Source organism: Arachis stenosperma, chromosome 4, assembly GCF_014773155.1.
Source record: "Arachis stenosperma cultivar V10309 chromosome 4, arast.V10309.gnm1.PFL2, whole genome shotgun sequence".
In the NCBI taxonomy this organism is placed as follows: Eukaryota; Viridiplantae; Streptophyta; class Magnoliopsida; order Fabales; family Fabaceae; genus Arachis; species Arachis stenosperma.
In genome coordinates this window covers 77,571,760-77,599,718 of record NC_080380.1, presented here as the reverse complement: position 1 = coordinate 77,599,718, position 27,959 = coordinate 77,571,760, and the positions used below count along the sequence as shown (strand labels likewise).

The window sequence follows — 27,959 nt, the reverse complement described above, 5'->3', positions numbered from 1 at the left end:
GACCCACTTGTCCTTCCAAGTTTCTAATGGAGGACCTTGTTTCAGTCATGAAACTTTGAGTGGTTTTGATTAGATCAGAGACCATGGTTGCTAAGTCAGAGGTATTCTGCTTAGAACTCTCTGTCTGTTGCTGAGAAGATGATGGAAAAGGCTTGCCATTGCTAAACCTGTTTCTTCCACCATTATTGTTATTGAAACCTTGTTGAGGTCTTTCTTGATTCTTCCATGAGAAATTTGGGTGATTTCTCCATGAAGAATTATAGGTGTTTCCATAGGGTTCTCCTAGGTAATTCACCTCTTCCATTGAAGGGTTCTCAGGATCATATGCTTCTTCTTCAGATGAAGCATCTTTAGTACTGCTTGGTGCATTTTGCATTCCAGACAGACTTTGAGAAATCAAATTGACTTGTTGAGTCAATATCTTGTTCCGAGCCAGTATGGCATTCAGAGTGTCAATCTCAAGAACTCCTTTCTTCTGATTAGCCCCATTGTTCACAGGATTCCTTTCAGAAGTGTACATGAATTGGTTATTTGCAACCATTTCAATCAGCTCTTGAGCTTCTGTAGGCGTCTTCTTCAGATGAAGAGATCCTCCAGCAGAGCTATCCAAAGACATCTTGGATAGTTCAGAGAGACCATCATAGAAAATACCTATGATGCTCCATTCAGAAAGCATATCAGAAGGACACTTTCTGATTAATTGTTTGTATCTTTCCCAAGCTTCATAGAGGGATTCTCCGTCCTTTTGTCTGAAGGTTTGGACTTCCACTCTAAGCTTACTCAATTTTTGAGGTGGAAAGAACTTTGCCAAGAAGGCATTGACTAGCTTTTCCCAAGAGTCCAGGCTTTCTTTAGGTTGAGAATCCAACCATATTCTAGCTCTGTCTCTTACAGCAAAAGGGAATAGCATAAGTCTATAGACCTCAGGGTCTACCCCATTAGTCTTGACAGTGTCACAGATTTGCAAGAACTCAGCTAAAAACTGATGAGGATCTTCCAATGGAAGTCCATGGAACTTACAATTCTGTTGCATTAGAGAAACTAATTGAGGCTTAAGCTCAAAGTTGTTTGCTCCAATGGCAGGGATAAAGATGCTTCTCCCATAGAAGTCAAGAGTAGGTGCAGTAAAGTCACCCAGCACCTTCCTTGCATTGTTTGCATTGTTGTTGTTTTCGGCTGCCATGTGTTCTTCTTCTTTGGAGAATTCGGTTAGGTCCTTTAAAGAGAGTTGTGCTTTGGCTTCTCTTAGCTTTCTCTTCAAGGTCCTTTCAGGTTCAGGATCAGGCTCAACAAGAATGCTTTTGTCTTTGCTCCTGCTCATAAGAAAGAGAAGGGAACAAGAAAACGTGGAATCCTCTATGTCACAGTATAGAGATTCCTTGAAGTGTCAGAGGAAAAGAAGAGTGGAAGACAGAAGTAGAAAATTCGAACTTATCAAAAGAGATGGAGTTCGAATTTTGCATTAAGGGATAGTGTTAGTCCATAAATAGAAGGATGTGAGGAGAAGGGAAGTAATTTTCGAAAATTAAGTGAAAGATTTTGAAAATATTTTTGAAAAGTATTACTTAATTTTCGAAAAGGAGAGTGGGAAAGAAATAAGATGATTTTTGAAAAAAAATTTTGAAATTAGAAATCAAAAAGATTTGATTGAAAACTAATTTGAAAAAGATGAGGTTAAGAAGATATGATTGTTTTCAAAAATATGTGATTGAAAAGATATGATTTGAAAACAATTTTAAAAAGATTTGATTTTAAAAATTAGTAACTTGGCTATCAAGAAAAGATATGATTCAAACATTAAACCTTTCTCAACAGAAAAGGCAACATACTTGAAATGTTGAATCAAATCATTAATTGATAGTAAGTATCTTTGAAAAAGGAAAGAAATTGATTTTGAAAACATTTGATTGAAAAGATATGATTTGAAAAAGATTTGATTTTGAAAAACTTTGAAAACTTGAAAGAAAATTTGATTTGAAAACAAAATTCTCCCCCTTGTGCCATCCTGGCGTTAAACGCCCAGAATGGTGCACATTCTGGCGTTTAACGCCCAAAACTATACCCTTTTGGGCGTTAAACGCCCAACCAGGTACCCTGGCTGGCGTTTAAACGCCAGTCTGTCCTTCTTTACTGGGCGTTTTGAACGCCCAGTTTTTTCTATGCAATTCCTCTGCTGTATGTTCTGAATCTTCAATTCTCTGTGTTATTGACTTGAAAAGACACAAATTGAAAATATTTTTGGATTTTTAATAATAAAGGATAATCAAAATGCAACTAAAATCAAATAACAATGCATGCAAGACACCAAACTTAGCAGTTTGTATACCACTGACACTAATAATATGAGAATGCATATGAGACACACAAAATACTTCAAGTCAATAGAATTCAAAGATTAGAGCAAGTAAATCATCAAGAACATCTTGAAGATCACTAGGACACATGAATGATTGCATGCAATTGACACCAAACTTAAGATGAGACACTAGACTCAAACAAGAAATTTTTGGATTTTGTGATTTTTTTGATTTTTTTGTGTTTTTCGAAAATTAAGTGGAAAAAGGTATCAAAATTCTTAATGAGAATTCCAGGAATCAGTGCAATGCTAGTCTAAGACTCCGGTCCAGGAATTAGACATGGCTTCACAGCCAGCCAAGCTTTCAAAGAAAGCTTCGGTCCAAAACACTAGACATGGCCAAAGGCCAGCCAAGCCTTAGCAGATCACTGCCCCAAAAGCAAGATTGATAAAAATCAACAAGCTCTTGTGATGATAAGTTGAAACCTCGGTCCAATAAGATTAGACATGGCTTCTCAGCCAGCCAGACTTCAACAAATCATCATGAAACTCTAGAATTCATCTTCAAGAACTTCGAAAAAAAAATACCTAATCTAAGCAACAAGATGAACCGTCAGTTGTCCAAACTGAACAATCCCCGGCAACGGCGCCAAAAACTTGGTGCTTGTTGCCGGATCAGAAATTTGGCACTGATGTTACCGGACAAAAAGCTTGCTCAGAACTTGAACAATCCCCGGCAACGGCGCCAAAAACTTGATGCGCGAAATTGTGAACAATACTTTTCACAACTCTCATAATCCCCGGTCATGAACTCCAAAAACATGGTAGCTCAATCCCATGGCATTACACAACTTTGCACAACTAACCAGCAAGTGCACTGGGTCGTCCAAGTAATACCTTACGTGAGTAAGGGTCGATCCCACGGAGATTGTTGGTATGAAGCAAGCTATGGTCACCTTGTAAATCTTAGTCAGGCAGACTCAAATGGGTATCGTGGTATACGAATAAAGCATAAAGATAAAGATAGAGATACTTATGTAATTCATTGGCAGGAACTTCAGATAAGCGTATGAAGATGCCTTCCCTTCCGACTCTCTGCTTTCCTACTGTCTTCATCCAATCCTTCTTACTCCTTTCCATGGCAAGCTCGTGTAGGGTTTCACCGTTGTCAATGGCTACCTCCCATCCTCTCAGTGAAAACGATTGCATATGCCCTGTCACGGCACACGGAATTCAGCTGTCGGTTCTCGGTCAGGCCGGAATAGAATCCATTGATTCTTTTGCGTCTGTCACTAACGCCCCGCCTGCTAGGAGTTTGAAGCACGTCACAGTCATTCAATCATTGAATCCTACTCAGAATACCACAGACAAGGTTAGACCTTCCGGATTCTCTTGAATGCTGCCATCAGTTCTCGCCTATACCACGAAGACTCTGATCTCACGGAATGGTTGGCTCGTTTGTCAGGCGAGCACTCGGTTGTCAGGCGATCAACCATGCATCGTGCAATCAGGAATCCAAGAGATATTCACTAGAGCCTTGGTTGCTTGTAGAACAAAAGTGGTTGTCAGTCACCTTGTTCATAAGTGAGAATGATGATGAGTGTCACGGATCATCACATTCATCAAGTTGAAGAACAAGTGATATCTTAGAACAAGAACAAGCGGAATTGAATGGAAGAACAATAGTAATTGCATTAATACTCGAGGTACAGCAGAGCTCCACACCTTAATCTATGGTGTGTAGAAACTCCACCGTTGAAAATACATAAGCATAAGGTCTAGGCATGGCCGAATGGCCAGCCTCTCAATGATCTAGGATAGCATAAAACACGAAGATAGCTACCCCGATATATCAATACAATAGTAAAAGGTCCTACTTATAGAAAACTAGTAGCCTAGGGTGTACAGAGATGAGTAAATGACATAAAAATCCACTTCCGGGCCCACTTGGTGTGTGCTTGGGCTGAGCAATGAAGCAATTTCGTGTAGAGACTCTTCTTGGAGTTAAACGCCAGCTTTTATGCCAGTTTGGGCGTTTAACTCCCATTTGGGTGCCAGTTCCAGCGTTTAACGCTGGGATTTCTTGAGGTGACTTTGAACGCCGGTTTGGGCCATCAAATCTTGGGCAAAGTATGGATTATCATATATTGCTGGAAAGCCCAGGATGTCTACTTTCCAACGCCGTTGAGAGCGCGCCAATTGGGCTTCTGTAGCTCCAGAAAATCCACTTCGAGTGCAGGGAGGTCAGAATCCAACAGCATCTGCAGTCCTTTTTAGTCTCTGAATCAGATTTTTGCTCAGGTCCCTCAATTTCAGCCAGAAAATACCTGAAATCACAGAAAAACACACAAACTCATAGTAAAGTCCAGAAAAGTGAATTTTAACTAAAAACTAATAAAAATATACTAAAAACTAACTAGATCATACCAAAAACATACTAAAAACAATGCCAAAAAGTGTATAAATTATCCGCTCATCAGTGGACCGCCTTGTAGCTACCAACAAGCCCCACCCTATGCTCAGAGATCATCCTTTCAACACAACCTCAACCCACCACACTCACAAGGTTCTTTTTACCATTCACCACCGTACGATCCTTATCCACCCCAACAGCAATCCAATTACTCCCAAGAACCACCACTCCCCCATACACCATGCCCATATCCATCAAAGCCAGAATCACAGGTTCATCTCGAAGAATCAGTAAAATAATTTACTGCAACCCTTGATCAACTGGAGCAAGCAATAATTCAATTATGTTCCAGACGTTCAGACACTCAACAGACTCCCATGGCTTCATGTAGAGAATCTAACAAAGAATGTATTGTGAAGAAGACACGAGAAGCTCCAGTGGACAGCATAGAACATAACTTCGTCCTGGAACAAGTAGAGGATGCTGTTATTGTAGAATAGAAAGAGTTGGTTGAAGATTTAGGAGATGCTGAACCTCCATGGGAACACAGAGTCATGGAAGACTCCGTCGAGGATGCTACAATTGATGCTGAGGAGGATTTTACACCACCTCCAATACAAATATCTTATGAAGAACTGAACGGAATAACCCAAGACGCAGGTTTCCTTGATGATGATGATCACGAGTCCTGTTCTCTTAGTGACGAACTTGCATCCGCAAGTGAATTCTTTGAGACAGAAGAATCTTTCCCGAGTGACTATGAAGATGATACAGAGATAGATTTTTCTCAACCTCCAATATATGACTTGAGCGATGATGAGGGAGAAATTGAAGACTCTGATCAAGATATGGTTAAAGTGGAAGAAATTTGCAATGAAGTGGAGAAATTCACAGAAGAGCACAAGGGAGTAAAACTTACAGAACCACTGGAACCACCTATCCCGAGGCCACTACCACCCAATACAAGCTTCAAGTGGGTATAATCCTTAACCCTTCGCTTTATTTTTCCACTTGAATATGGTTTGCTTGAAACAGATGGCCAGCTTAGAGCTCTCTGCGGCTTTAAGAGTAAGAGGGAAATGGCTCGTACTCAGAGCTGGTGCACAAGGTTCAATAAGGTTCCACGCTTCAACTCGAAGTGCACGGATTGGTATCATGCTCAATTGAATGGATCACGGAGAACGTTTGGTCACCGTAGTGAGAATCTACTTTTTAAACCGCCCGGATGGAAACATGTAGATCAAGACGGAGGTGGATTTAAAAGCAAAGCTTGGGATCATGGATTCTATGCTGATATTCGTCACCCCGGGAGCTTGAGAATCTGTTTGAAGCTGCTCAGAAGCTTTACATGCCTAGTTTGGGACCCCAGAGGCTATTGGCATTCCAAGCATTGGTGGAGATTTTTGGATGAATTTAAAAGTAAGCCGCCATAACAGGAAGCTCATCCAATGTCCAACTTAAGGACTTTAACCAAAAGTGCTAGGTGGGAGACAACCCACCATGGTATGGTCGTTTCTTTTTCAGTTTTATTTCGTGTTATTTATTTTTATTTCCTTTTTAATTGAACCTGAATATTATTCATTCGCATTGCATACTGCATAATTGCATACCTGCGTGAAAAAAAAGGGGGGAAAACACGCACGCGATGCGACAGCGTCACTGACGCGTCCGCGTCACTAGTGCGTTGGGTAGAAAGGAATTGAACAGAGAGTCACGCGAGAGCGTGGATGGAGGTGCGCCTTTAGCATAATTTGACCCCACGCGACCGCGTCGCTCACGCGACCGCGTCATGTGGGAACTTTGGCCTCCCACGCGACCGCGTCACCCACGCGGCCACGTGCCATGAAAATCGACGTGAAAAGGGTGCATAGCCGAAAGTTATGCTAGAGTGGTGCTGGACTGGTGCTGAAAGCACAACCTTACCACGCGGACGCATGGCTCACGTGTCCGCGTCATATCCCCATATTGGCCACTCACGCGATCGCGTCGACCACGCGATCTCGTCACCCAAAATTTGGCAAAATAAGATTTTGAACAGAGAGTTGTGCGAGCGCGAGGCTGCCCTCGCGCCAGTATCATAAAACGTGTCACGTGACCGCGTGACCGACGCGACCGCGTCGATTAACTTTAAATGCAAGTCACGCGACCGCGTGCCCCACGCGTCCGCGTCACTTGCGCCGCACAACTTATCCTAATTTGCCAAATATCTTATCTTTTTTCCCCAATCGTAATTTTTCCCTCCCTCCTTTTTTACTCACTTCTTTCCCTTCTCATTCTTCTTATCTTTCATTCTATTTTTTGCATATTTCATTCATTGCATTTTAATTTAGTGCATATTTTTCTTTTCTTTTCTAAATTTATTATTTTTCCTTTGGTGTTGATTTTCTTATTTAACTGTTGCATCTTTTGTGGTATAATTTTTAGTGACTTGTTTTACAATGTTGGGTGATGCTATTTTTCTGTCAATGTCAATCTTTTATGATACCGGTATTCCTTTTGCATTGACATGAACTTACATTGTCTTTCATTACCCACTCTCTTCCCCATTGTTGTACATTTTGTACCACTGGCATGCCATGGCTTCTATTGTTTTCTCACGTACATGTTGAAGCTTCCATGTAAAGGAGACCCTTATCAATTGGCATTAACCCACCCATACTTTATTTTTTTTCTTATCTTTATTCCTGGGTTACTCTTCTTCCCTTTTTCTTTCAGGATGGCCACCCGGAAGGAAACTGAAAGACGTTTACATGGGGAGACAGACAAGTCCATTTACACGATCTTTGGAGAAAGGCGCCAGTTGGAACCGCCCGTCCACCTGCACATCTCAGCATGCACCGAGGACGGTGCAATCTTTAAGTGTGGGGAGGTCGATACCGATCTCCACGGGTTAGCTATTCTCTTCTGTCTCAACACCAATGGTTTAGTTTCCTTGTTAGTTGTTGCATTTGCATGTTTGTTTGATTTTTTGCATATTTTGCCACTTGGTTGAAGTAATATTTTCTTTTTCAAGAAATTTTTATAGTATTTCACTAATTTAAATTGAAAAAAATTTGTGCTAAAATTGTTTGAAGTTGTATTTGGAACATGGTTTTTGAGCCAAAGAACACACAACCTGTGAGACTTTGAGCTTAATTGCATGGTTACATTATTTAACCATAATATTTTATTCTTGCGTGTTTTCTTTTCTATAATTGCAATCTTTACTTTATTCCATTCTATATGTCCATTATTTAGTATATTTACATGTTGAAGCTTCCATGTAAAGGAGACCCTTATCAATTGGTATTAACCCACCCATACTTTATTTATTTTCTTATCTTTATTCCTGGGTTACTCTTCTTCCCTTTTTCTTTCAGGATGGCCACCCGGAAGGGAACTGGAAGACGTTTACATGGGGAGACAGACAAGTCCATTCGCAACGGTCAAAAACTGTTGCCGTAGACTGAAAAACCGTTCCCTAAACTTTAGGCAACGCTTTGGCAACGGTTTTTGACCTGTGGTATATGCGGCCGTTGCCAATGCTCAAAGGCAACGGTTTTTGACCTAAGGCAACGGTAACCAAAAAACCGTTGCCAAAGTTACTGGTATAGGCAACGGTTTTGAACACAAATTTTAAACAACGGTTTCAAACCGTTACTCGGAAAGCAACGGTTTTAGACCGTTCTCTTTCTTGATACAACGGTTTAAAATCGTACCTGGATTGGCAACGGTTTTAAACTGTTGTAGTTTTGTTATCCACAACAGCAACAGTTTTAAAGCATTATCATTGGTGTCGTTTTTTGGTAACGGTTTTTGTACTGTTGCCAATTTATAGTTGTCTAAGACAACGGTTTAAAACCGTTACCATTGGTTTTATGGCAACGGTTTTGAAACCATTGCCATTATATAGTCATCTAAGACAACGGTTAAAAGCGTTACCATTAGTTTTTTTGGCAACAGTTTTAAAATATTGCCATTTTATAGTAATCTAAGACAAACGGTTTTTAAGCGTTACCTGATGCCAAGGCATCTTAGGCTAGTTTCACTAGCATTTTTCTGTTAGTTTTAGTTGTTTTATGCATTTTCTTGAGCTTAAAGTAACCAAGAATGGTTAAATGAATAACAAAGCAATGAACCATCCAAACAGTATGATTTTGAAGCAAATTCCATGAGTTTTTAGTTATATTACTTGAATGCTATGAATGGAAGATTTCTCATGAAATTTTGCAAGACTTTGATGCAGTTGTTTGGATGATTTCAGGGAAGAAGAGGTTAGGCAAGGAAGCAACAAAATCAATAAAGGAAGCTTGAATATCACATGTGGAGTTTAAGCTCCAGTTTAAGCTCCAGTTTAAGCTCCAGTTTAAGCTTAAACTGGAGCTTAAACGCCAAAATCATGAAAGTTGAGGAAAAGCTGAAAGTGGCGTTTAACCTCCAGTTTAACCTTAAACTGGAAGTTAAACGCCAGAAATGAGAAATGCACCAGGGAGCCATTTCCACGTTTAAGCTCCAGTTTAACCTTAAACTGGAGCTTAAACGTGTTCGACCAAAATCCACACTCCAGGGTTGCTTTCTTCATTTCCACATTTAAGCTTCAGTTTAACCTTAAACTGAAGCTTAAACGTGTTCGACAATTCCACACTCCAGGGTTGCCTTCTTCCATTTCCACGTTTAAGCTTCAGTTTAACCTTAAACTGAAGCTTAAACGTGCTTGAGTTATACCACCTCCAGGAGTGTCCAACGTTTAAGTTGCAGTTTAAGCTTAAACTGCAACTTAAACGCCACTATTTGAAAAGGTTTCTGGGCCAAAGATATTGCAGTTTAAGTTAACATTTGAGCACAAACATTAACTTAAACGTACTCTGGTATGAAACCTAATTGAATATCATGGTTTATGGGATTGGGCCTGAAGAATTGATGAGTCTGGAATTTCAATTTGTTGAGTCATGTGTCATTACTTGATTATCACTAAGTTGGCTCAATGAATGTTACAGAATTGGATCAGCAGCCTCATCAGGATTATGGATCATAAACCCAAAGCAAAAGGAAATCAGGGAAAGGCTTCAAAGCCCAAGAAACACAATAGAAGCTCAATTTAGAAAGTGTATAAATAGGATAGAATTTAAGTTAGTTGAGGACTTTTTGGATCATTTTTTTAGTTTTGATACTTTTGTAATTGAATTCAGAGCTATGACTCACTAAACCCCCTTTCATTGGGTTAGGGAGCTCTATTGTAATTCAATGAATCAATAATAGTTTTTATCTTCTTCTTCAATCTTTTCTCTTGAATTTTGTTAGAAAGCTTCTCGATCTAATTCCATTGGTTAGTTGTCTTGGGAAAGAAACTATCCATAATTGGAATCCTTCGGAACCTTGGGAAAGGAATGGAGGATTCATGCTAGAGAAGCTTTCTCACAGTGAATTGGATTGGGGTTTGGATGGATATTGTGACATGTAATCCTACCAAATTGTGGTTCATGAAACTGTGTGGTATAATCAGTGATCGAGCATCATCTCTTCTTATGAACATTTAAACCAAGGGATTGGGAATTTGTTTGTTTTTAGAGAGAATTGGTGAGCCAAGGGATTGGGATCCAATCATATAAGATTGCCAAGCAAAATTTAATGAATGCATTGTTGAGGAAGGGATAAAAATGTTTTGATTCGGAGATCTCAATATCTCCTGAAACCCAATGAATTCCCCATTTCTGATCTACCACTTTCTCTTTACATTCTGCAATTAAATTCATGCAATCACCCCGATCCCTTTTTAATTTCAGCAATTTAGCTTCTCGCTCTTTAATTCATGCAATTTAAGATTCCGCAATTTCAATTTCTTGCCATTTAAGTTTCCCGCAAATTTTACATTCTGCAATTCTCATATAAATCTTGATTCCGCTCAACTAGAACACACTTCTAATCCGAATTGCTCACTCAACCAATCCTTGTGGGATTCGACCTCACTCTATTGTGAGTTTTTACTTGACGATAACCGGTGCACTTGCCGGAAGGAATTTTTGCCGATCGTGCAATTTCCTAAAATCGTAGCTATCAAGTTTATGGCGCCGTTGCCGGGGATTGGTTTTCGATTGACAATTCTCAAATTGGAAGTTAACTAGATTGAGCATTTTTCTTGTTTTGTTAATTCAGTTCAAGTTACTTGTTGAATTTTAATTTCTGCACTCTGTTACTTGCTTTCTTTCTTTATTCCTTTAAATTCAAGCAACTAACTCACTGACTCACTAACTATTTGAATTAATTCCTCAACTGCTCTAACCATACTCTTCCATTAACCAAGAGTATTTCACTTGTTTGTTGCCTGTGCTGTGTTCTTGTATGACAGGTAGGAGAGGAGAGATATCAACTCCTCCATATACCGAACCAGAGAGGACCCTTCATAAACTTAGAAGGGAAGCAAGAGGGAAGAGAGTACTGGGAGAAGAAGAATCTGAAGGAGAATCTGAGGACAATTTTGAGGAAGCTCTAGATCTCAACATGGATAGAGAAGTTCACAACCATGAGAGAGCTGATGGAAACAATGCCATTCCCGAGAGGAGGGTTCTTGGTTCATACATAAACCCAACCTCTGGGAATTGTGGTAGCAGCATTCAGAAACCACCCATTCAGGCTAACAATTTTGAACTCAAACCACAGCTAATATCACTGGTGGAGAATCATTGTTCATTTGGTGGGAGTGCTAATGAAGATCCAAACCAACATCTCACAAAATTCCTGAGAATTTGCGACACTGTGAAGTCCAATGGAGTCCAGGAAGATGCCTATAAACTGCTCTTGTTCCCATTTTCACTTAGGGACAAGGCAGCTAAGTGGCTGGAATCATTCCCAAGGGGGAGCCTAACAACCTGGGATGAGGTTGAAAGCAAGTTTCTGGCACGTTTCTATCCCCCACAAAAGGTCAAGAGGCTTCGATCTGAGGTTCAGACTTTTAGACAACAAGATGGTGAAACTCTCTACGAGGCATGGGAGAGGTTCAAGGATTTGACAAGGAAATGCCCACCAGACATATTCCATGACTGGGTGCAATTGCATATTTTCTATGATGGACTTTCTTATGAATCAAGGAAGGCTGTAGACCATTCATCAGGAGGTTCATTGAACAGGAAAAAGACTGTGGAAGAAGCCATTGAAGTAATTGAGACAGTGGCTGAGAATGAGTACTACTATGCTTCAGAGAGACACAACACTAAGGGAGTCATGGAGCTGAACCATGTTGATACAATTCTAGCCCAAAACAAGGTGTTTGCCAAGCAACTAGCAGAGCTCACCAGGAAATTAGAAACAAATCAAGTGGCTGCAATACACACACAAGATCAAGAGGAGGTAAGCACTGAAGGAGGTGATTGGGAAGAGGCCAACTATGTGGGAAATCAACAAAGGCAACCATATGATCCACATTCCAACACTTACAACCCAGGCTGGAAAAACCACCCAAACTTTGGGTGGGGAAACCAGCAAACCCAACCACAAAACCACAAACCTTACAACCCCAACCAACATAACAATTCCACATACCAAAACTCCAACCAAAGATCATACCAAGCCACACAAAACACTTACTCCCAACCACCATATCATGGCCAAAATAATCAACCTGCCCAACCTAATCCTAACCAACAATTTCAAGATCAATTAAACAGGATAGAAGGAATGCTTGCAAACATGGGTCAGGACATAAGTGAGTTGAAAAGCTTTAGGGATGATGTGAGATCTACCTTAAGGAACCATGGTGAAAAACTCAAGAGGATGGAGTCTCGAGTAGGAGAGCTATCTCAACAAGCCCCCAAGTCAACTGCAGTGTTCCCTAGTGACACAGAAAAGAATCCTAAAGGGGAACAAAAGGGAGTGAGATGGGAAGAATGCAAGGCCATCACCATATTGAAGGAAGTCTCAGAAGAAGAAGGAATCAGACCCTCAGAACAGGAGCCAGAAATCTTGAAGGAAGGTGTGGAAGAAGCTAAGCAGGAAAGTGAAACTGAGCAAGCCAAGGAACTGCAAAATAAAGGCATGCTGGAAACATACCAACCAAAAGCACCATTTCCTCAGAGGTTAGGAGGAGGTGAAAAAGGGAAAACATATTCAAGATTTTTAGAGACATTTAAGTCTCTCCATATCAATATTCCCTTTCTTAAGATTCTCCAGCAGATGCCTACACATATCAAGTATTTGAAGGAATTGCTGAGCAAGAAAAGAGTTTTGAAGGGAGGACAAACTGTAATAATGAACAAAGAATGCAGTGCACTCATCAAGAAGGACATGGTCTCTAAGAAAACAGACCCAGGAAGTTTTCATATCCCCTGCATCATAGGGGAAACAAAAATTGACAGAGGATTCTGTGATCTAGGAGCTAGCATAAATGTGATGCCTCTGACTCTTATGAAGAGGCTACAACTGAATGAGGTGAGATCCACTGATGTAATCATACAACTGGCTGACAAAACTCAGAAGCAAGCTGAAGGGGTAGTTGAGAATGTGCTGGTGAAAGTGGGAAATTATTTCTTCCCCACAGACTTTGTCATTTTGGACATGGAGGAAAGCTACCTACACCCTATCATTCTGGGAAGGCCATTTCTAGCCACTGCTAGAGCACTCGTAGATGTAGAACAAGGAGAGCTAATTTTGAGAATACGTGATGAACAGCTCATTTTCCATGTTTTCAAACCTGCATCTGAGCCTGAACCAGAACCTGAAAAGCCTAAGGATGATAGTAGCCATCTGTGTTTGGAGGAAAGCAATCCAGCAGCTGAAACTCTGAAACAGTCCTTGGAAGGCAAACAAGAATTGCAAGAGTTAAAGCCACAAGAATCAATAGAAACAGGTCAGAAGGATCCTCCTGGCATAAGGGTCAATGAAGAAATCCTCAAGAGAGAGGGAAGAATTGTAAAGAAATTGCCAAGAGGGTGGAGAAACAAGAAAATTCCCACTGAAGGTTTCTCTCCGGGAGATAAAGTGATATCAAGTCATTATCTGCCAATCCCGCCTGGCCTCAAAACCATTCCTTTCCAGCTCCCTCAAGTGTTCACAATCAGGAAAGTTCTTTCTATGGAACATTTGGAAATCATGAAGGAATCAAAGGGGGACGTTTTTATAGTGAGAGGAGAGGACATCAAGCACTACAATCCACCCTAACAAGGGACAACCGTCAAGCTAGTGACGTTAAAGAAGCGCTTCATGGGAGGCAACCCATGTTTTAGTATCCTTACTCTTTATTGTTTTGCTTTGCATCTAATAAAGCATGGTTTCTTATGCATGAACTTGAATCCTCAGGACAACTGTTGATAAGGTGCACTAAACATTGCATGTAAAATACAATTGGTCTCTAAGTTTGGTGTTCCTGAAGGCACCCCAAATTTTATTCAAATTGTATTCAATCTTTCATTCAAGGTGCACAACCAAACATTAAGTTTGGTGTTCCTCTTTGAACACAGTTAATAAAAAGCAAGAAGTTCCTCTGGATTTAGAAATTTATGACAAGTATACCATTTGCATGTTTTAATACTTTGATTTCAATTACTTTAGGTAGTAAAATTGTTTAGGATCAAAGAGCCAAAGTGACTATGATTTATTAGAATTATGCACATTCATTAAGGACAACCAACATGGATTTCATGTCATCAGGAGACATTACCAAACACTAAGTTTGGTGTCCAGTAATAAGTGTGCATACATACAAGGGTCACGGCTATAAGCTCATGAAGTCAATCATTGATTTACAATTCAAAAAGAAGGAAAAACATGTGCAAGTACTATTCATTATTCACATGGACCGAAAAGAATGATAGCAAAGTTGTTTGTTTGTGCAGGTACAAAAGGAAGGATAAGAATGGATGAAAAAGACAAAGGAAGTACAAGTGCAATTTCCTAAAATCGTAGCTATCATTACCGTTGTTGTTATTTTTTGGCAACGGTTTTAACACCGTTGTCCTTTGTAACTTTTGACAACGGTTTTTTGTAATATATAATTCTTTATTTACAATAGTAGTTTTTTCGTGAATGAAATTAATTTCATTTTTTTTAATTATTTAGAGTCAATAAATAATCTAAACTATTTGAATAAAGTCACAAAAGAAAAATAATTGAATATTTTTCATCAAATTTGACTTACAAAGATTGTTGTAAGATCCACAATCACATTCAAGATACCACAATACTATCATGACAACCTCAACTATATCATCTAATGTTGCAAAAAATATAACAAAAAAGAGTTAAAATAGCTAAGTAGCAAATAGATTTATCATCATGTCCGATCCACAAGTTCATGACTTTGACTCTGTAACACTTGCTCTTAAAAATTTGACCTTAACCAAGTTCGATTTCCCCTTCAACATAGTTTTCCTGTAAAAAAAGAAAAAAATTAAATATAAAACTACACATCTTTAATACTAATAATGTCTACTAAAAATGTTTGAGAGAGAGAGGAGAAACATATATATCATAACAATATAGAAACTTTAACAATAAATAATACCTCCTCATGCGCATCATTATTCGGATTGCCTAAAGTGCTTCCTAGTTGAGCAGCTAACATCTCAAGGTCCACTCCTGAACTTTTTTGTTGCAACATCATCTTAACAAGCGATTTTAGTTCATCTACTTCTTTTTGCATCACATAAACTTTACCCTCTAATGATGCTTTCTCAACTGCATGTTGCTGCTTAAGGGTGGCAATTTCTTCATTTTTCTTCAACAAAGTTGGTGTGGTAACTCTTCCGTGACATCGCACTCTCCCTGCCTTCTCTTTGCCAAATATGGATTGAAAAGCTCTAATTGCTTATTCTTTAGACTTTTTATTCTCAGCTTGCAGATGTGCCTATATTAATGTGAAGAAAAATAATAATAACAAAAAAGAGTAACTACACACTTGGACTCAAAACATATATCATTTGACAACATCAAATCAAATAATAGCAATTAAGAATAGTATCAGCATTGTTTAACTCAACTGCAAGCATAAAGATAACCACAAATGATGGACAAATTACCAAGACACAAGAAATCCATAACCTATTTTAATCAAATTAACTCCCAATACTTACAATAACATCCAAAGTGTCTTCATCCAATGATTTTCCCTTTGTGCTTTGGCGAGTCTCAACAAACATTTCTGCTTGAGTAGGTGGTTCATTATTTTCCTTAGAAGCAGCCTATAAGTCCAGTTCAACAAGCATTTATATAGAGTTAAAAATGCACGTATTCTTGCACCCCACATACACATACAAATGCACAAAGAATAAAAAGTTGTACCAATCTTGCACGTATTTTTGCAAAATTTATTGGTCCCTTTCGATGGCTAAATTTCTGTTGTGCCCTATTTTTCTTATTCTGCGCAGACATTTTCTACATAGCAAGAGACAAGTATTATCAAAAAATTATCATATTTCACTCATAAATTTATATAACTCATAATTGCATAAACAGACTACAATAAGTTGCACATGTCTTACCTTAACTTTCTCAGTTCTCCAATAAGCAATCAACTTACGAAAATGACTCTCAGGTATGCTTTTAGGACGATTTTTCAGCATTTCATTAACACATTTGTGTGGCAGAAAATGATTTTGCTTGGTTGTGGTCTTATACCGTCTCCAGTTGTCATTGATACGAGCAAGGACTATCCTCTTTCCTTCAGTTGGAATAATGAACTTAGCCTATAAAACACAAAAATTATTTGCCAGTAAGAATAAAATACATGTGTACATTTCCAAAAAGTTTCTAAAAGAAACAATAATAATATTCTCACTTGAACATATTCCCAAATGGCTTCTTTATCTTTAATCCCCTTCCAATTTGCGTAAATTAATGGACAAAAATCTGAATTCCTTGCCACTGTGCCCAAAAATTTGCTCAAGTTATTTACAGCTTCATCAGTAGAACCAATTGCCTCTCCTTCATTATCTAGAGTAATTTCTTCTCTATCTTCCATCTGTCTTGCATGAATCTTCAAGCATTGTGTAGGACCTCGTGTTTTCTTCACTGTTGTCTCTATACAAAGAGCTCAGAATAAGGCCATCAGCATCATTGCTCAATCAAAACAAGGCATGATATCAGCCATTAACAAGGATAAAGCAGCACTAAATAGCAAAATCAACCCATATGAACTCACTAAAACCAAATCAGCACTTATAAAATAGCTCAGAATAAGGCCATCATCATCATCATTGCTCAATCAAAACAAGGCATGAAATCAGCCATTAACAAGGATAAAGCAGCACTAAACAGTAAAATCAACCCATATGAACTCACTAAAACCAAATCAGCACTTATAAAATAGCTCAGAATAAGGCCATCATCATCATCATTGCTCAATAAAAACAAGGCATGAAATCAGCCATTAACAAGGATAAAGCAGTACTAAACAGCTGGGATCAACCCATATGAACTCACTAAAACCAATTCAGCACTTATAAAATAGCTCAGAATAAGGCCATCATCATCATCATTGCTCAATCAAAACAAGGCATGAAATCAGCCATTAACAAGGATAAAGCAGCACTAAATAGTAAAATCAATCCATATGAACTCACTAAAACCAAATTAGCACTTATAAAATAGCTCAGAATAAGGCCATCATCATCATCATTGCTCAATCAAAACAAGGCATGAAATCAGCCATTAACAAGGATAAAGCAGCACTAAACAGTAAAATCAACCCATATGAACTCACTAAAACCAAATCAGCACTAATAAAATAGCTCAGAATAAGGCCATCATCATCATCATTGCTCAATAAAAACAAGGCATGAAATTAGCCATTAACAAGGATAAATCAGCACTAAACAGCTGGGATCAACCCATATGAACTCACTAAAACCAAATCAGCACTAATAAACCGGCTCAGAATAAGGCCATCAGCATCATTGCTCAATCAAAATAAGGCATGAAATCAGCCATTAACAAGGATAAAGCAGCACTAAACAGTAAAATCAACCCATATGAACTCACTAAAACCAAATTAGCACTAATAAAATAGCTCAGAATAAGGCCATCATCATCATCATTGCTCAATAAAAACAAGGCATAAAATCAGCCATTAACAAGGATAAAGCAGCACTAAACAGCTGGGATCAACCCATATGAACTCACTAAAACCAATTCAGCACTTATAAAATAGCTCAGAATAAGGCCATCATCATCATCATTGCTCAATCAAAACAAGGCATGAAATCAGCCATTAACAAGGATAAAGCAGCACTAAACAGTAAAATCAACCCATATGAACTCACTAAAACCAAATCAGCACTAATAAAATAGCTCAGAATAAGGCCATCATCATCATCATTGCTCAATAAAAACAAGGCATGAAATCAGCCATTAACAAGGATAAAGCAGCACTAAACAGCTGGGATCAACCCATATGAACTCACTAAAACCAAATCAGCACTAATAAACCGGCTCAGAATAAAGCCATCAGCATCATTGCTCAATCAAAATAAGGCATGAAATCAGCCATTAACAAGGATAAAGCATCTCATAAAACCATTCATAAAAGGCATTAGCAGCAACCAAAAAGTTCAACCTAAATCCACTACAATTCAGATAAAACTTCCTAACCACCTATAATCCACTAAGCATGCATAACTAAACTGACTAATTTAACAAAAACTGAACAAACTAATTAAACTAAGAAAAAGTAAACAGGAAAAAAAATTGAGAACCTGCAAAAAGTTTACCTTTCAAAGTATTGTCTATGTTCTCAGCCTCAGTTGGATTAATATAATCCTTGTCCTGCTCCTCTATAATATCTCCTTCATTCTCATCCAATTGCTCTTCACCATCAGGTTCATTGTTAAGTTGAAGAAAAGTATCAATCGGCATTGAAGCAAATTGACGTGTTTTTCCCTTCTTAGTTGGCCTTTCTTGCAAGCTGCCACACTCTTCAATATCATCTTCATTTGTGGTCTCTTTTCTCATCAAATCTTGAGTCATTCTAGAATCTACTTCTTTAGTAATCTTGTGAGCCACAGCAGTAGATTTAGAAGGAAGTTCTTTTTCTTGTCTACATGTTGATCCTTGTGAGTGAGTCATACTTGCTTCCATCTGTACTTTACTTTTCTTCAAATTCTGCCCTTTTTCTTTTGCAATTTTTGGCTTTTCTACAAAATTCTGCTTATCATTTGGTTGGACACCAGTTTTTCTTAACTTCTGCTCCCTTTCCCTATTAGTAAGGGTTTTTATCCTCTTTAGTGGTGGTGGTGGTTGATGTTGCTGCTGACTAGAAGACATCTTTTCTCACTTAACTTCTATATTCTTGAAGAACTTTGCACGCAATTCAACACTTGACTTTGAATCAATCTCATTTTCAATGAAGTTTTTGAACATTTTCTAAAAAAGGAAATAAAATAATGAGATTAGTATACATCGTAAAAAATCTATTAACATAATATTAAAAAACCAAATCACATATTAAAAGAACCAAGAATCTATAAGAAATGCACCTGTTCATAAACAATTACACCAAAAATAAAAGTAAAAAAATTATTCTATGTTGAGAAGAGAAATCTCTTTAAAGATCAGAATCATCATCATATTCAGCTTGTTGTAGAACAAGTGAAGGTTTCTCAATGATTGTATTTGGCATGTCTTCTCTAGTCCATTGAACTTCACAATTATCCTTTGGCACAAACAAATTATTCGCTTGATCAAAGGGGTCCTTCTGATTAGACTCTTCGGCTTCAACATCATACCCATCACACACATTGAATAAATCCCTTGGCACTGTGTCCATGACATAATGCTTGTCTTTGTTAAAAGGGTCTTGAATATAAAAATATCGGTGGACTTGTGAAGCTAATACAAAAGGATCATCCCGAGAACATCTTTTATTAAAGTGAACTGAAGTTAGACCAAAATTCTCTTCCTCAACTTCAAACCAATCACAATTGAAAAGAACAAATTTGAAACATGCATAATAGTCTAACTCAATTATGTCTTTTATTGCACCAAAATATGTTACAGCTTTGGTCATTGGGTTGTTGTCCTTGGCACTAGCAAAGCTTGGTGTTTCGCACACCAAAGTCACACCACTGTTGTGAGTTGTGTGGCTTGCATCATGTTCTCTAGTTTGAAATTTGTAGCCATTGATTACATAACTAGAAAATCATTTTGCAACTGTGTTTGGGCCTCTAGACAAATCTTTAAGTTGTTTCGGAACACCTTCATGAGAAGCACGCTCTTTGAACCATTCACTAAAATCATGGCTTAGAGTTTTTGCCTTCTTCCATTTTCTACCTTTAGTTTGATTGTTGACATGTTCCTCATACTCTCTAAAGTAAGCAAAGAGCGAGTAAGTTAAATTTGCTAATAGAGATTGGAAAATATATAAGAAAAATACCTAATGTAGTCTTTAACTTTATCACAATTGAATAAGATGTACCGATGAGCTTGTATTTTTGAGTTGGTATCTAGAGAAAAAGGTTGCCCTTTCCTCTTTCCACCAATTAGTCGCCCCAAGCATGTAAAATAGCTATCATGACATACGTCAGCTTCACTGCAATTATCATAATTTTGTGTCCTCCTACTCAGCCTTGTATCCACATCAGGACTTAAATACATTGAGCAAAATGTCAAGCATTCCTCAGCTAAATATCCTTCAGCAATTGAACCTTCGGGGCGGCTCTTATTGCGAACGTAGGACTTTAACCTACACAGATATCTCTCGATGGGGTACATCCACCTAAATTGAACTGGGCCACCCAACCTCAACTCGTTTACCAGATGAATAGGCAAATGGACCATTATATCAAAGAAACTCGGAGGAAATATTCTTTCCAATTGGCACAAAATCTCTCTAATATCTACTTCCAAATGATCTATTGTATCATTTTCAACAACTTTTTGGCACAAGGAACGAAAGAATGAACCTAGATAAATTAAAGGGCCAGCTACTTGATTCTGCATTGTGCATTTTATAGCTACTTGCAATAAATAATGCAACATAAAGTGAGCATCATGACTTTTGTAGCCTGATATCTTTTTTTCAGCAACATGAACACACCGAGAAATATTTGAGGCACTACCAGACGGAAATTTTATTGACTTCAAAATATCACAAAAAATGGTTTTTTCTTGATTAGTAAGGTTAAAACAAGCCTTAGCAATTTTGGCTTTCTTGCCACCATCTATCTCCTTTGGTTGAAGTTTTTTTCTTATGCCCATATCTTTGAGATCGTAACGAGCATTTGCATGATCTTTGGACTTTCCTGGAATGTCTAATAAAGTTCCAATTATGTTATCACATACGTTTTTCTCGATATGCATAACATCAAGACAATGGCGCAATGTGTTTTGCTTCCAATATGGCAACTCAAAGAAAATGGACCTTTTCTTCCATGGACCATCAATTTTATTTTTTTGCTTCTTTCCAAATACATTTTCAAAATCTTTCAAATCTTCAAAAATTTGTTCCCCATCTAATAAAGCTGGTGTTGACCTCAATTCAACATCGCCATTGAAAGATCTTTTGTCCATCCTATATGGATGATCCATAGCAAAAAATTTACGGTGATCCATGTAGCACATCTTCCGGCTATGTTTTAAATAACAAGAGGAGGTGTCATAATTATAGCAAGGACATGCTAGCTTTCCCTTTGTGCTCCAACCGGATAACATAGCATAAGCTGGAAAGTCACTTATGGTCCATAAAAGTGCTGCATGTAGTTGAAAAATTTGATTCTTTGAAGCATCATATGTTTCCATTCCAACTTCCCATAAAACCTTCAACTCTTCAATTAATGGCTGAAGATACACATCAATGCTTTTTCCAGGCGAACACGGACCAGGGATGAGCAAGGACATCATGACATATTCTGGTTTCATGCAACACCATGGAGGAAGATTGTATGCGACCAAAACTACCGGCCATGTACTCTGGGAGATGCTCATGGTTCTAAATGGATTAAATCCATCGCTAGCTAGCCCTAATCTTATGTTACGAGATTCTTTAGCCAAATCGGGATGAAGCCTGTCAAAGTCTTTCCATGATTGGCCATCAGCTGGGTGTCTTAACTTTCCTTCCTTTGAACGATGTTCATCGTGCCACCTTAATGATTCAGCTGTTTTGGAACACAGGAACAACTTCTTAAGCCTTGGAATCAAGGGAAAATGCCTCAAAACCTTCGCAGGCATAGGTTTTTTCTTCAACTTATCAACTTCTATATCTACCTCAATATTTTCTATGTACCTGGAAGCTCCACAAATTGGACAAAATTCATCATCTTCATATGTATCCCGGAACAGAACACAATCATTGGGACAAGCATGAATTTTATTATAACCAAGTCCTAAACCTTTTACCATGACCTTGATTTTATAGAAAGAATCAGGAATATTCAAATGAGGAATCGCTTCTTTCAGTAATTCAAGTAGAGCAGTAAAGGATGCGTTGCTCCAACCATTAAGATTCTTCAACAAATACAAACGGATAACGAATGATAATGTCGAAAATTTTTTACAGCCAGGATATAACTCTTGTTTTCCTTCTTCAAGCAAGTTATAAAACTTTTTTGCATCTTCGTTTGGCCCATCAGCATCTCTATCTCCTTCAAGCACATGCCGAAACGTCTCGTTTAGCAGCCCATCAATGTCGTCGACAAATCCTTCATGGACTTTACTCTCATCGGATTCACTATCCATGTGACTTATCCTTTCGCCGTGATGAACCCACACAGTGTAACCTTTTTGAAATCCCTTACTTATTAAATGATCAAAAACTTCATCCCTTCGCCCCCAACTAAAGTTATTACATATAGAACAAGGACAAAGAATTTCTTGTCCTTGTGGTCTACCTTTAGAAAAGGCAAAATCCAAAAATGAATTAACACCATGTTGGTAAACTAGTCCACCCTTTGTCCATTACTTTGTCAACTAAAATAAAAGAACACGGGCATATGTTTTAGACTAACTATAAGTGATTTTTTCTAATCAGGAGCTTATTGCCTCTAAAAAATTTCTAGAAGTCAACCACACATGTTCGAAAGAGAACATCTCAACCAATCAAGAGACTAACAATTTTTTATCTAACAAACTATGCAAAGAAGCTTAAGCAAACAATTAATCAGTAAATATTCTTAACAATTAAATGTTCAAACAAATTTAAAAAGATAATATATTAAGTGATTTACCTGTAGTGTAGCTCAATGTCTAAGGTAGTCGCAGCTACAGAGAGATCCGCTATTTGATTCTCTTTTTCTGGTTTTAAAGAGACAAACTAAAACAGCAACAAAGAATAAAAATATAAGTAATTTATAACCAGATTTTTTAACAAAAAATTCACTTTTAAAACCAGTTTTTAGAAATCTTATTTTTAAAAGTGATATATAACTAAAAATCAAACAATAGAATTATCAAGAGTAGAATAATATTATCATTACTCTTTAAATATTAGTTCACAAACTTACACATCATAATTTCAATTGTGGTTGATAAGATGACTTTAGAAAAGAAAGAGAGGAAGGTGGGGTTCCTAATGTGTGATGAGTCACAAGTGACACTTGTTGAAAATGAAAGGCTGATATTGGTGTGGGGGTTCCCTTCACAAGACATGCATCAGGCACCATAATTAATTATTAAGAAAAGTAGATAAAAGGGTTGGAACTTCATTATTTGTTAACAACAATTTAAAGAAAAATGAAATAGCTCAAATGAAATGATGCTGTTTTTGGTTTTTTGTTAAAGCTTAGCTTGCAATAAGATTCAGGCTTATAAAATTGATTTATCCATTGATATGCTTAAGAAAAGAAGAGCAGAAATCGGAGAAGTAGCAAGCCGGATTGCCATTAAAACCAGTATTATATACATATATTCAAAGGGGTCATCGATTGGTATTTGGTCATTGTAACTGCGAATAAAGAATGGGGAGCATCTACAAGCATCATATTTTCCATCAAATATTTAACATAATAAATATTTATCCTGATTAATTGAGGTATGTAGGAAGAAGAGCAGAATTTATGCTAATCTCTAAGTCGAATAGTTGGAATAAGCATGAAATTCCTCTGTTATCCTAGATGAAACCAACCAATATGAAAAGCAGTCCACAACTCACTCAAATAATAACATTATACAACAAGGCTAAAATAAACAAAGCAGATAAATAAAATAAAAATAAACAATTGAGAAACAGCAATATAGAAATTACTCTATAATCCTCAATAAAGAGTTATTGGGAATCCACCATAGAACACCTCACAGAGAGCAGAGAAACAGAACCATAATGCCATTGAACACACTACTCGCAGATAATAAAAGTTTTGCTACCTTAAATAACAGACTAACCTAAGCCCCAGGTTCATTTCACAAGTACGCAGTCCAAATTCAAACCGGAACAAAAGCTCAGTCAACATTCAACCCTCATCTTGCTCATGTTCACAAATTTCACCACTTTTCACAGCCAACAAAAATACCAAACAACCAATCAAGCCCTAACTAAAAAACAGAAAATCAGAGAAGAAGACCCCTTACCACAGATGACAACCCACAAACAGCCAATGCAGCAAACCAGCAGCAGCGAAGCAACAGCAGCAAAGCACAATCCACAATCAGCTAAGACACTGAAGCAGAAACAGCAAGGTAGAAGCAGCGAACCAGAAGCAGAACAGGGGAGATCAAGGACGCCGTGGAGAAGCAGTCAAGCCTCGGAGAGGGGAGAAGCACCGACGCCGCAGAGAGGAGAGACTCAGCGACGCCGGGAAGAAGGAGGCAGCGACGATTCGGGAAGAACACAGCGCAGCGACGATTCGGGAAGAACGCAGCGCAGCGACGATGCTGGTGCGACGATTGTGAGATGCACTTTGGGGCTTCCTTGTGACTTCCGATGATGGTGCGATTTACGCCTTCATGGAGAGCTGTGGTGCGATGCGTTCTCTGATTCTGATGGGTGGGTTAGGGTTCGGTACGGTGGAAGGAGGAAGAGCGTTCTTCACTCTTTATGCTGGTTTCGAAGAGAAAATGAGGGCTTAGCTTGTTTTTTCTTCGCTGTATGTATTTGTTTATTACTTAGGGAAAAATTATTATTTTAATTTTATTTCTTTATATTAAATATTTATTATATATTTATAATAAAAATATATAATATTTATTATAAATTTATTTTAGCTTTATGTGTTCAAAATATAATATTTTTTCTATATTTATAATAATATATAATATTTATAATAAATTTGTTTTAATTTTATTTTTTTAAAATAATATTTGTTATTTTTTATAACAATAGATTTTGAATATTTTATAAATTCAATATTTATAGAAAAATAGTTTCAATTTATATAATTATCTGCAATTATTTTTATTAGTATTGTTTAATTTGTATAATTATTTAAATAATATTAGAAAATGGTTGTTTCATAAATAATTGTTGTAATGGTTGTAAAACCGTTCTTTAAAATAGTCAAAGAGAACGGTTTTATTTTGTTACTATAGCATAATGAAAAAATGAACTTCAACAGCAACACTGTAAAAACCGTTGTCTAAGACAATCTAATGGAACGGTTTTAAAGTGTAGCATTTCGGCAACGGTTTTAATGCGTTTCTTTTGTGCAATTCTTTAAACAACAATCGAAAACCGTTGCTAAAAGCCAAATCATGGTAACGGTTATAAAACCGTTCTTTAAAATAGTCAAACAGAACGGTTTTACTGTGTTGCTAGAAATTGATGAAAAATGAAATTCAACAGTAACACTTTAAAAAATCGTTGTCTAAACCTATCTAAGAGAACGATTTTAAGACGTTACAAAATTTGGCGTTGCTAAAGGCCATATTTGTTGTAGTGTACCTTTACATCACCCTTGTTAGCCCCCTTGAGCCTTTAAATCCCCTCTTGCTTTATAACCACATTACTAGCCTTAAGCAGAAAAATAAAATAAAAATCCCAAGTTGAATCCTTGGTTAGCTTAAGATAGAAATTGTGTAATTTTTTATGTATGGGGAAACTTTATGGGAACACGGATGATAGAAACAAGGTAGAGAGTTAAAAAGAATAAAGATATTTCAAAATAAAAATTTTTTGGGAAGCATGCTCATGTGAAATCAAAGTAATTAAATTACCATGTGCATATAAAAAAAATAAAAAAAAATTTCCAGTATTTAAATAAAGGGGATACAAAAGAATTCCCCAAATGCAAAATAAAGCAATGCACATGGGACAAAATTCAAAAATAAGTTTGATACATGAGCATGTAATACAAAAGTGGGAAAAATTTGGGCAGCTAGGTAAAGAATTTTAAACTTTATAAAGTATGTATATGTTAGGTGAGATCTTAGACTAATCAAGGATTCACTCTGTTAGCTCACTTAGCCTTATATATACATCCCCACCTTTACCTAAGCCCCATTACAACCTTGAAAAGACCTCATGATGTTTGCATTAGTATACTAAATATTTGTTGATTGGTTAGCTGAAGAACAAAGTTAGAAAGTATGATTAGAGAAGATTAGAGTGAAATACCCTATACACTTTAGAGATTAGAGTGATATACACTACCAGTGAGGGTTCAATGCTTGATTCTATGTTCCCTGCTTTTATGAGCTATCTTCTTACAAGTTTACTTATTTTCACTATATGATTTGAATTAGTGAAATCCAGTTCATATTTATTCTTGATGGATTTATTTACTTTTTTTACCAAGTAGGTAGAAACATTTTGCATGTAGTTGCATTCATATTCATAGGCTGTATTGCATGAGTCTTGCCTTTCCCTATTCATTTATTTGGTCTCCTTGAGTTTAGCATGAGGACATGCTAATGATTAAGTGTGGGGAGGTTGATAAACCACTATTTCATGGTTTATATTGTATTTAATTGAGTGGTTTTATTAATCTTTTCACCCACTTATTCATAAGATTTGCATGATTTTACAATTCCTTCCTAGTTTAGTTCTATGATTGAAAACACGCTTCTTTGGTCTTAATTTAGCTAATCTCAATCCTCTCTTATTACCATTCAATGCCTTGATCTGTGTGTTAAGTGTTTCAGGCTTCATAGGGCAGGAATGGCTTAGAGAATAAAGAGGAAGCGTGCAAAAATGGAAAGAACACAAGGAATTGAGGAGATGACCAGCGAGAAGTCACGTGGTCGCATGGCTCACGTGACCGCGTGAAATGGAAGAAATCAGAGTGACGCGATCACGTGCCTGACGCGACCGCGCGGATTGGATGCTGCACGAATGACACGAATGCGTGGACGACGCGCACGCGTGATACGAAAAACACTGAGTGACGCGATCGCGTGGACGACGCGGACGCGTGACGTGCGTGATCTGCAGAATTACAAAAGTCGCTGGAAGAGATTCTGGGCCGCATTTCATCCTAGTTTTTGGCCCATAATCACAGATTAAAGGCAGGAAACATGCAGAGACTCAACAGGCTTTTCATAATTCACAATTTTAGGTTTTAGATGTAGTTTTTGGAGAGAGAGGTTCTCTCCTCTCTCTTAGGATTTAGGATTAGGATTAGGATTAGGATTTCAACTTCTTCATCACAGGTTCAATGTTCCTTTAATTTATTTTCTAATTTTATTTATCACTTTAGTTGATTATTTGATGTTGCCAATTTGGCTTATGGATTTCTATGTTCAACCTAACCTTCTATTTAAATATAATTTGAGGTATTTCAGACTTATGATTGTTTTCTCTAATTTATGTTATTAATGCTTGTGCTCTATCCAAATTATTTTCATTCAAGTAGATTTTATTCCCTTTTGGCTTTGGTTGATTAATTGGTAACTCTTGAGTTATCAAACTCATAGTTGACTGAAAATTGGAATTCTTCAAGAATTAATTCGAGATCCAATAATTCTAACTTTTCACAAGGAAAGACTGGAATTTGAAGATTTGAATTGATTCATCCACTTAACTTACCTTCATAGTTAGAGGTTAACAAAGTGGGAAAAAATCCAATTCTCATCACAATTGATAAGGATAACTAGGATAGGACTTCTAATTTCTCATATCTTGCCAAGAGTTTATTTTACAGTTATTTATTTATTTTTCTTATCATTTACCATACTTGTTCCTCACTTTCAAAACCCCCAATTTACAAACTCATAACCAATAATAAGAACATACCTCCCCGCAATTCCTTGAGAAGATGACCTGAGGTTTAAATACTTCGGTTATCAATTTATTTAGGGGTTTGTTACTTGTGACAACCAAAACGTTTGTAAGAAAGGTTGATTGCTTGGTTTAGTAACTATACTTACAACGAGAGTTTACTATAACCTTTAAACCATCAATCTTCAGTTCTTCACTACTCCCTC

The 27,959-nt window shown here is 37.4% G+C and overlaps 1 protein-coding gene and 2 non-coding genes across 3 annotated transcripts; 1 reads left to right on the top strand and 2 right to left on the bottom strand.

Moving 5' to 3' along the window:
* Nucleotides 1-670: 670 nt before the first annotated feature.
* Nucleotides 671-778, top strand: LOC130977958 (small nucleolar RNA R71). Its single transcript, XR_009085626.1, has one exon. It is a non-coding gene; the product is annotated as a small nucleolar RNA R71 (small nucleolar RNA).
* A 10,834-nt stretch (nt 779-11,612) lies between these two features.
* On the bottom strand, nt 11,613-11,716 carry LOC130978833 (small nucleolar RNA R71). Its single transcript, XR_009086445.1, has one exon. It is a non-coding gene; the product is annotated as a small nucleolar RNA R71 (small nucleolar RNA).
* Nucleotides 11,717-15,890: 4,174 nt separating this feature from the next.
* On the bottom strand, nt 15,891-18,935 carry LOC130975119 (uncharacterized). Its single transcript, XM_057899949.1, has 4 exons — nt 18,383-18,935; nt 16,453-16,694; nt 16,157-16,360; nt 15,891-16,049 (listed from the first exon to the last, which is right to left on the bottom strand). The coding sequence occupies exons 1-4, from the start codon at nt 18,933-18,935 to the stop codon at nt 15,891-15,893; spliced, it is 1,158 nt and encodes a 385-aa protein (XP_057755932.1).
* Nucleotides 18,936-27,959: the final 9,024 nt, after the last annotated feature.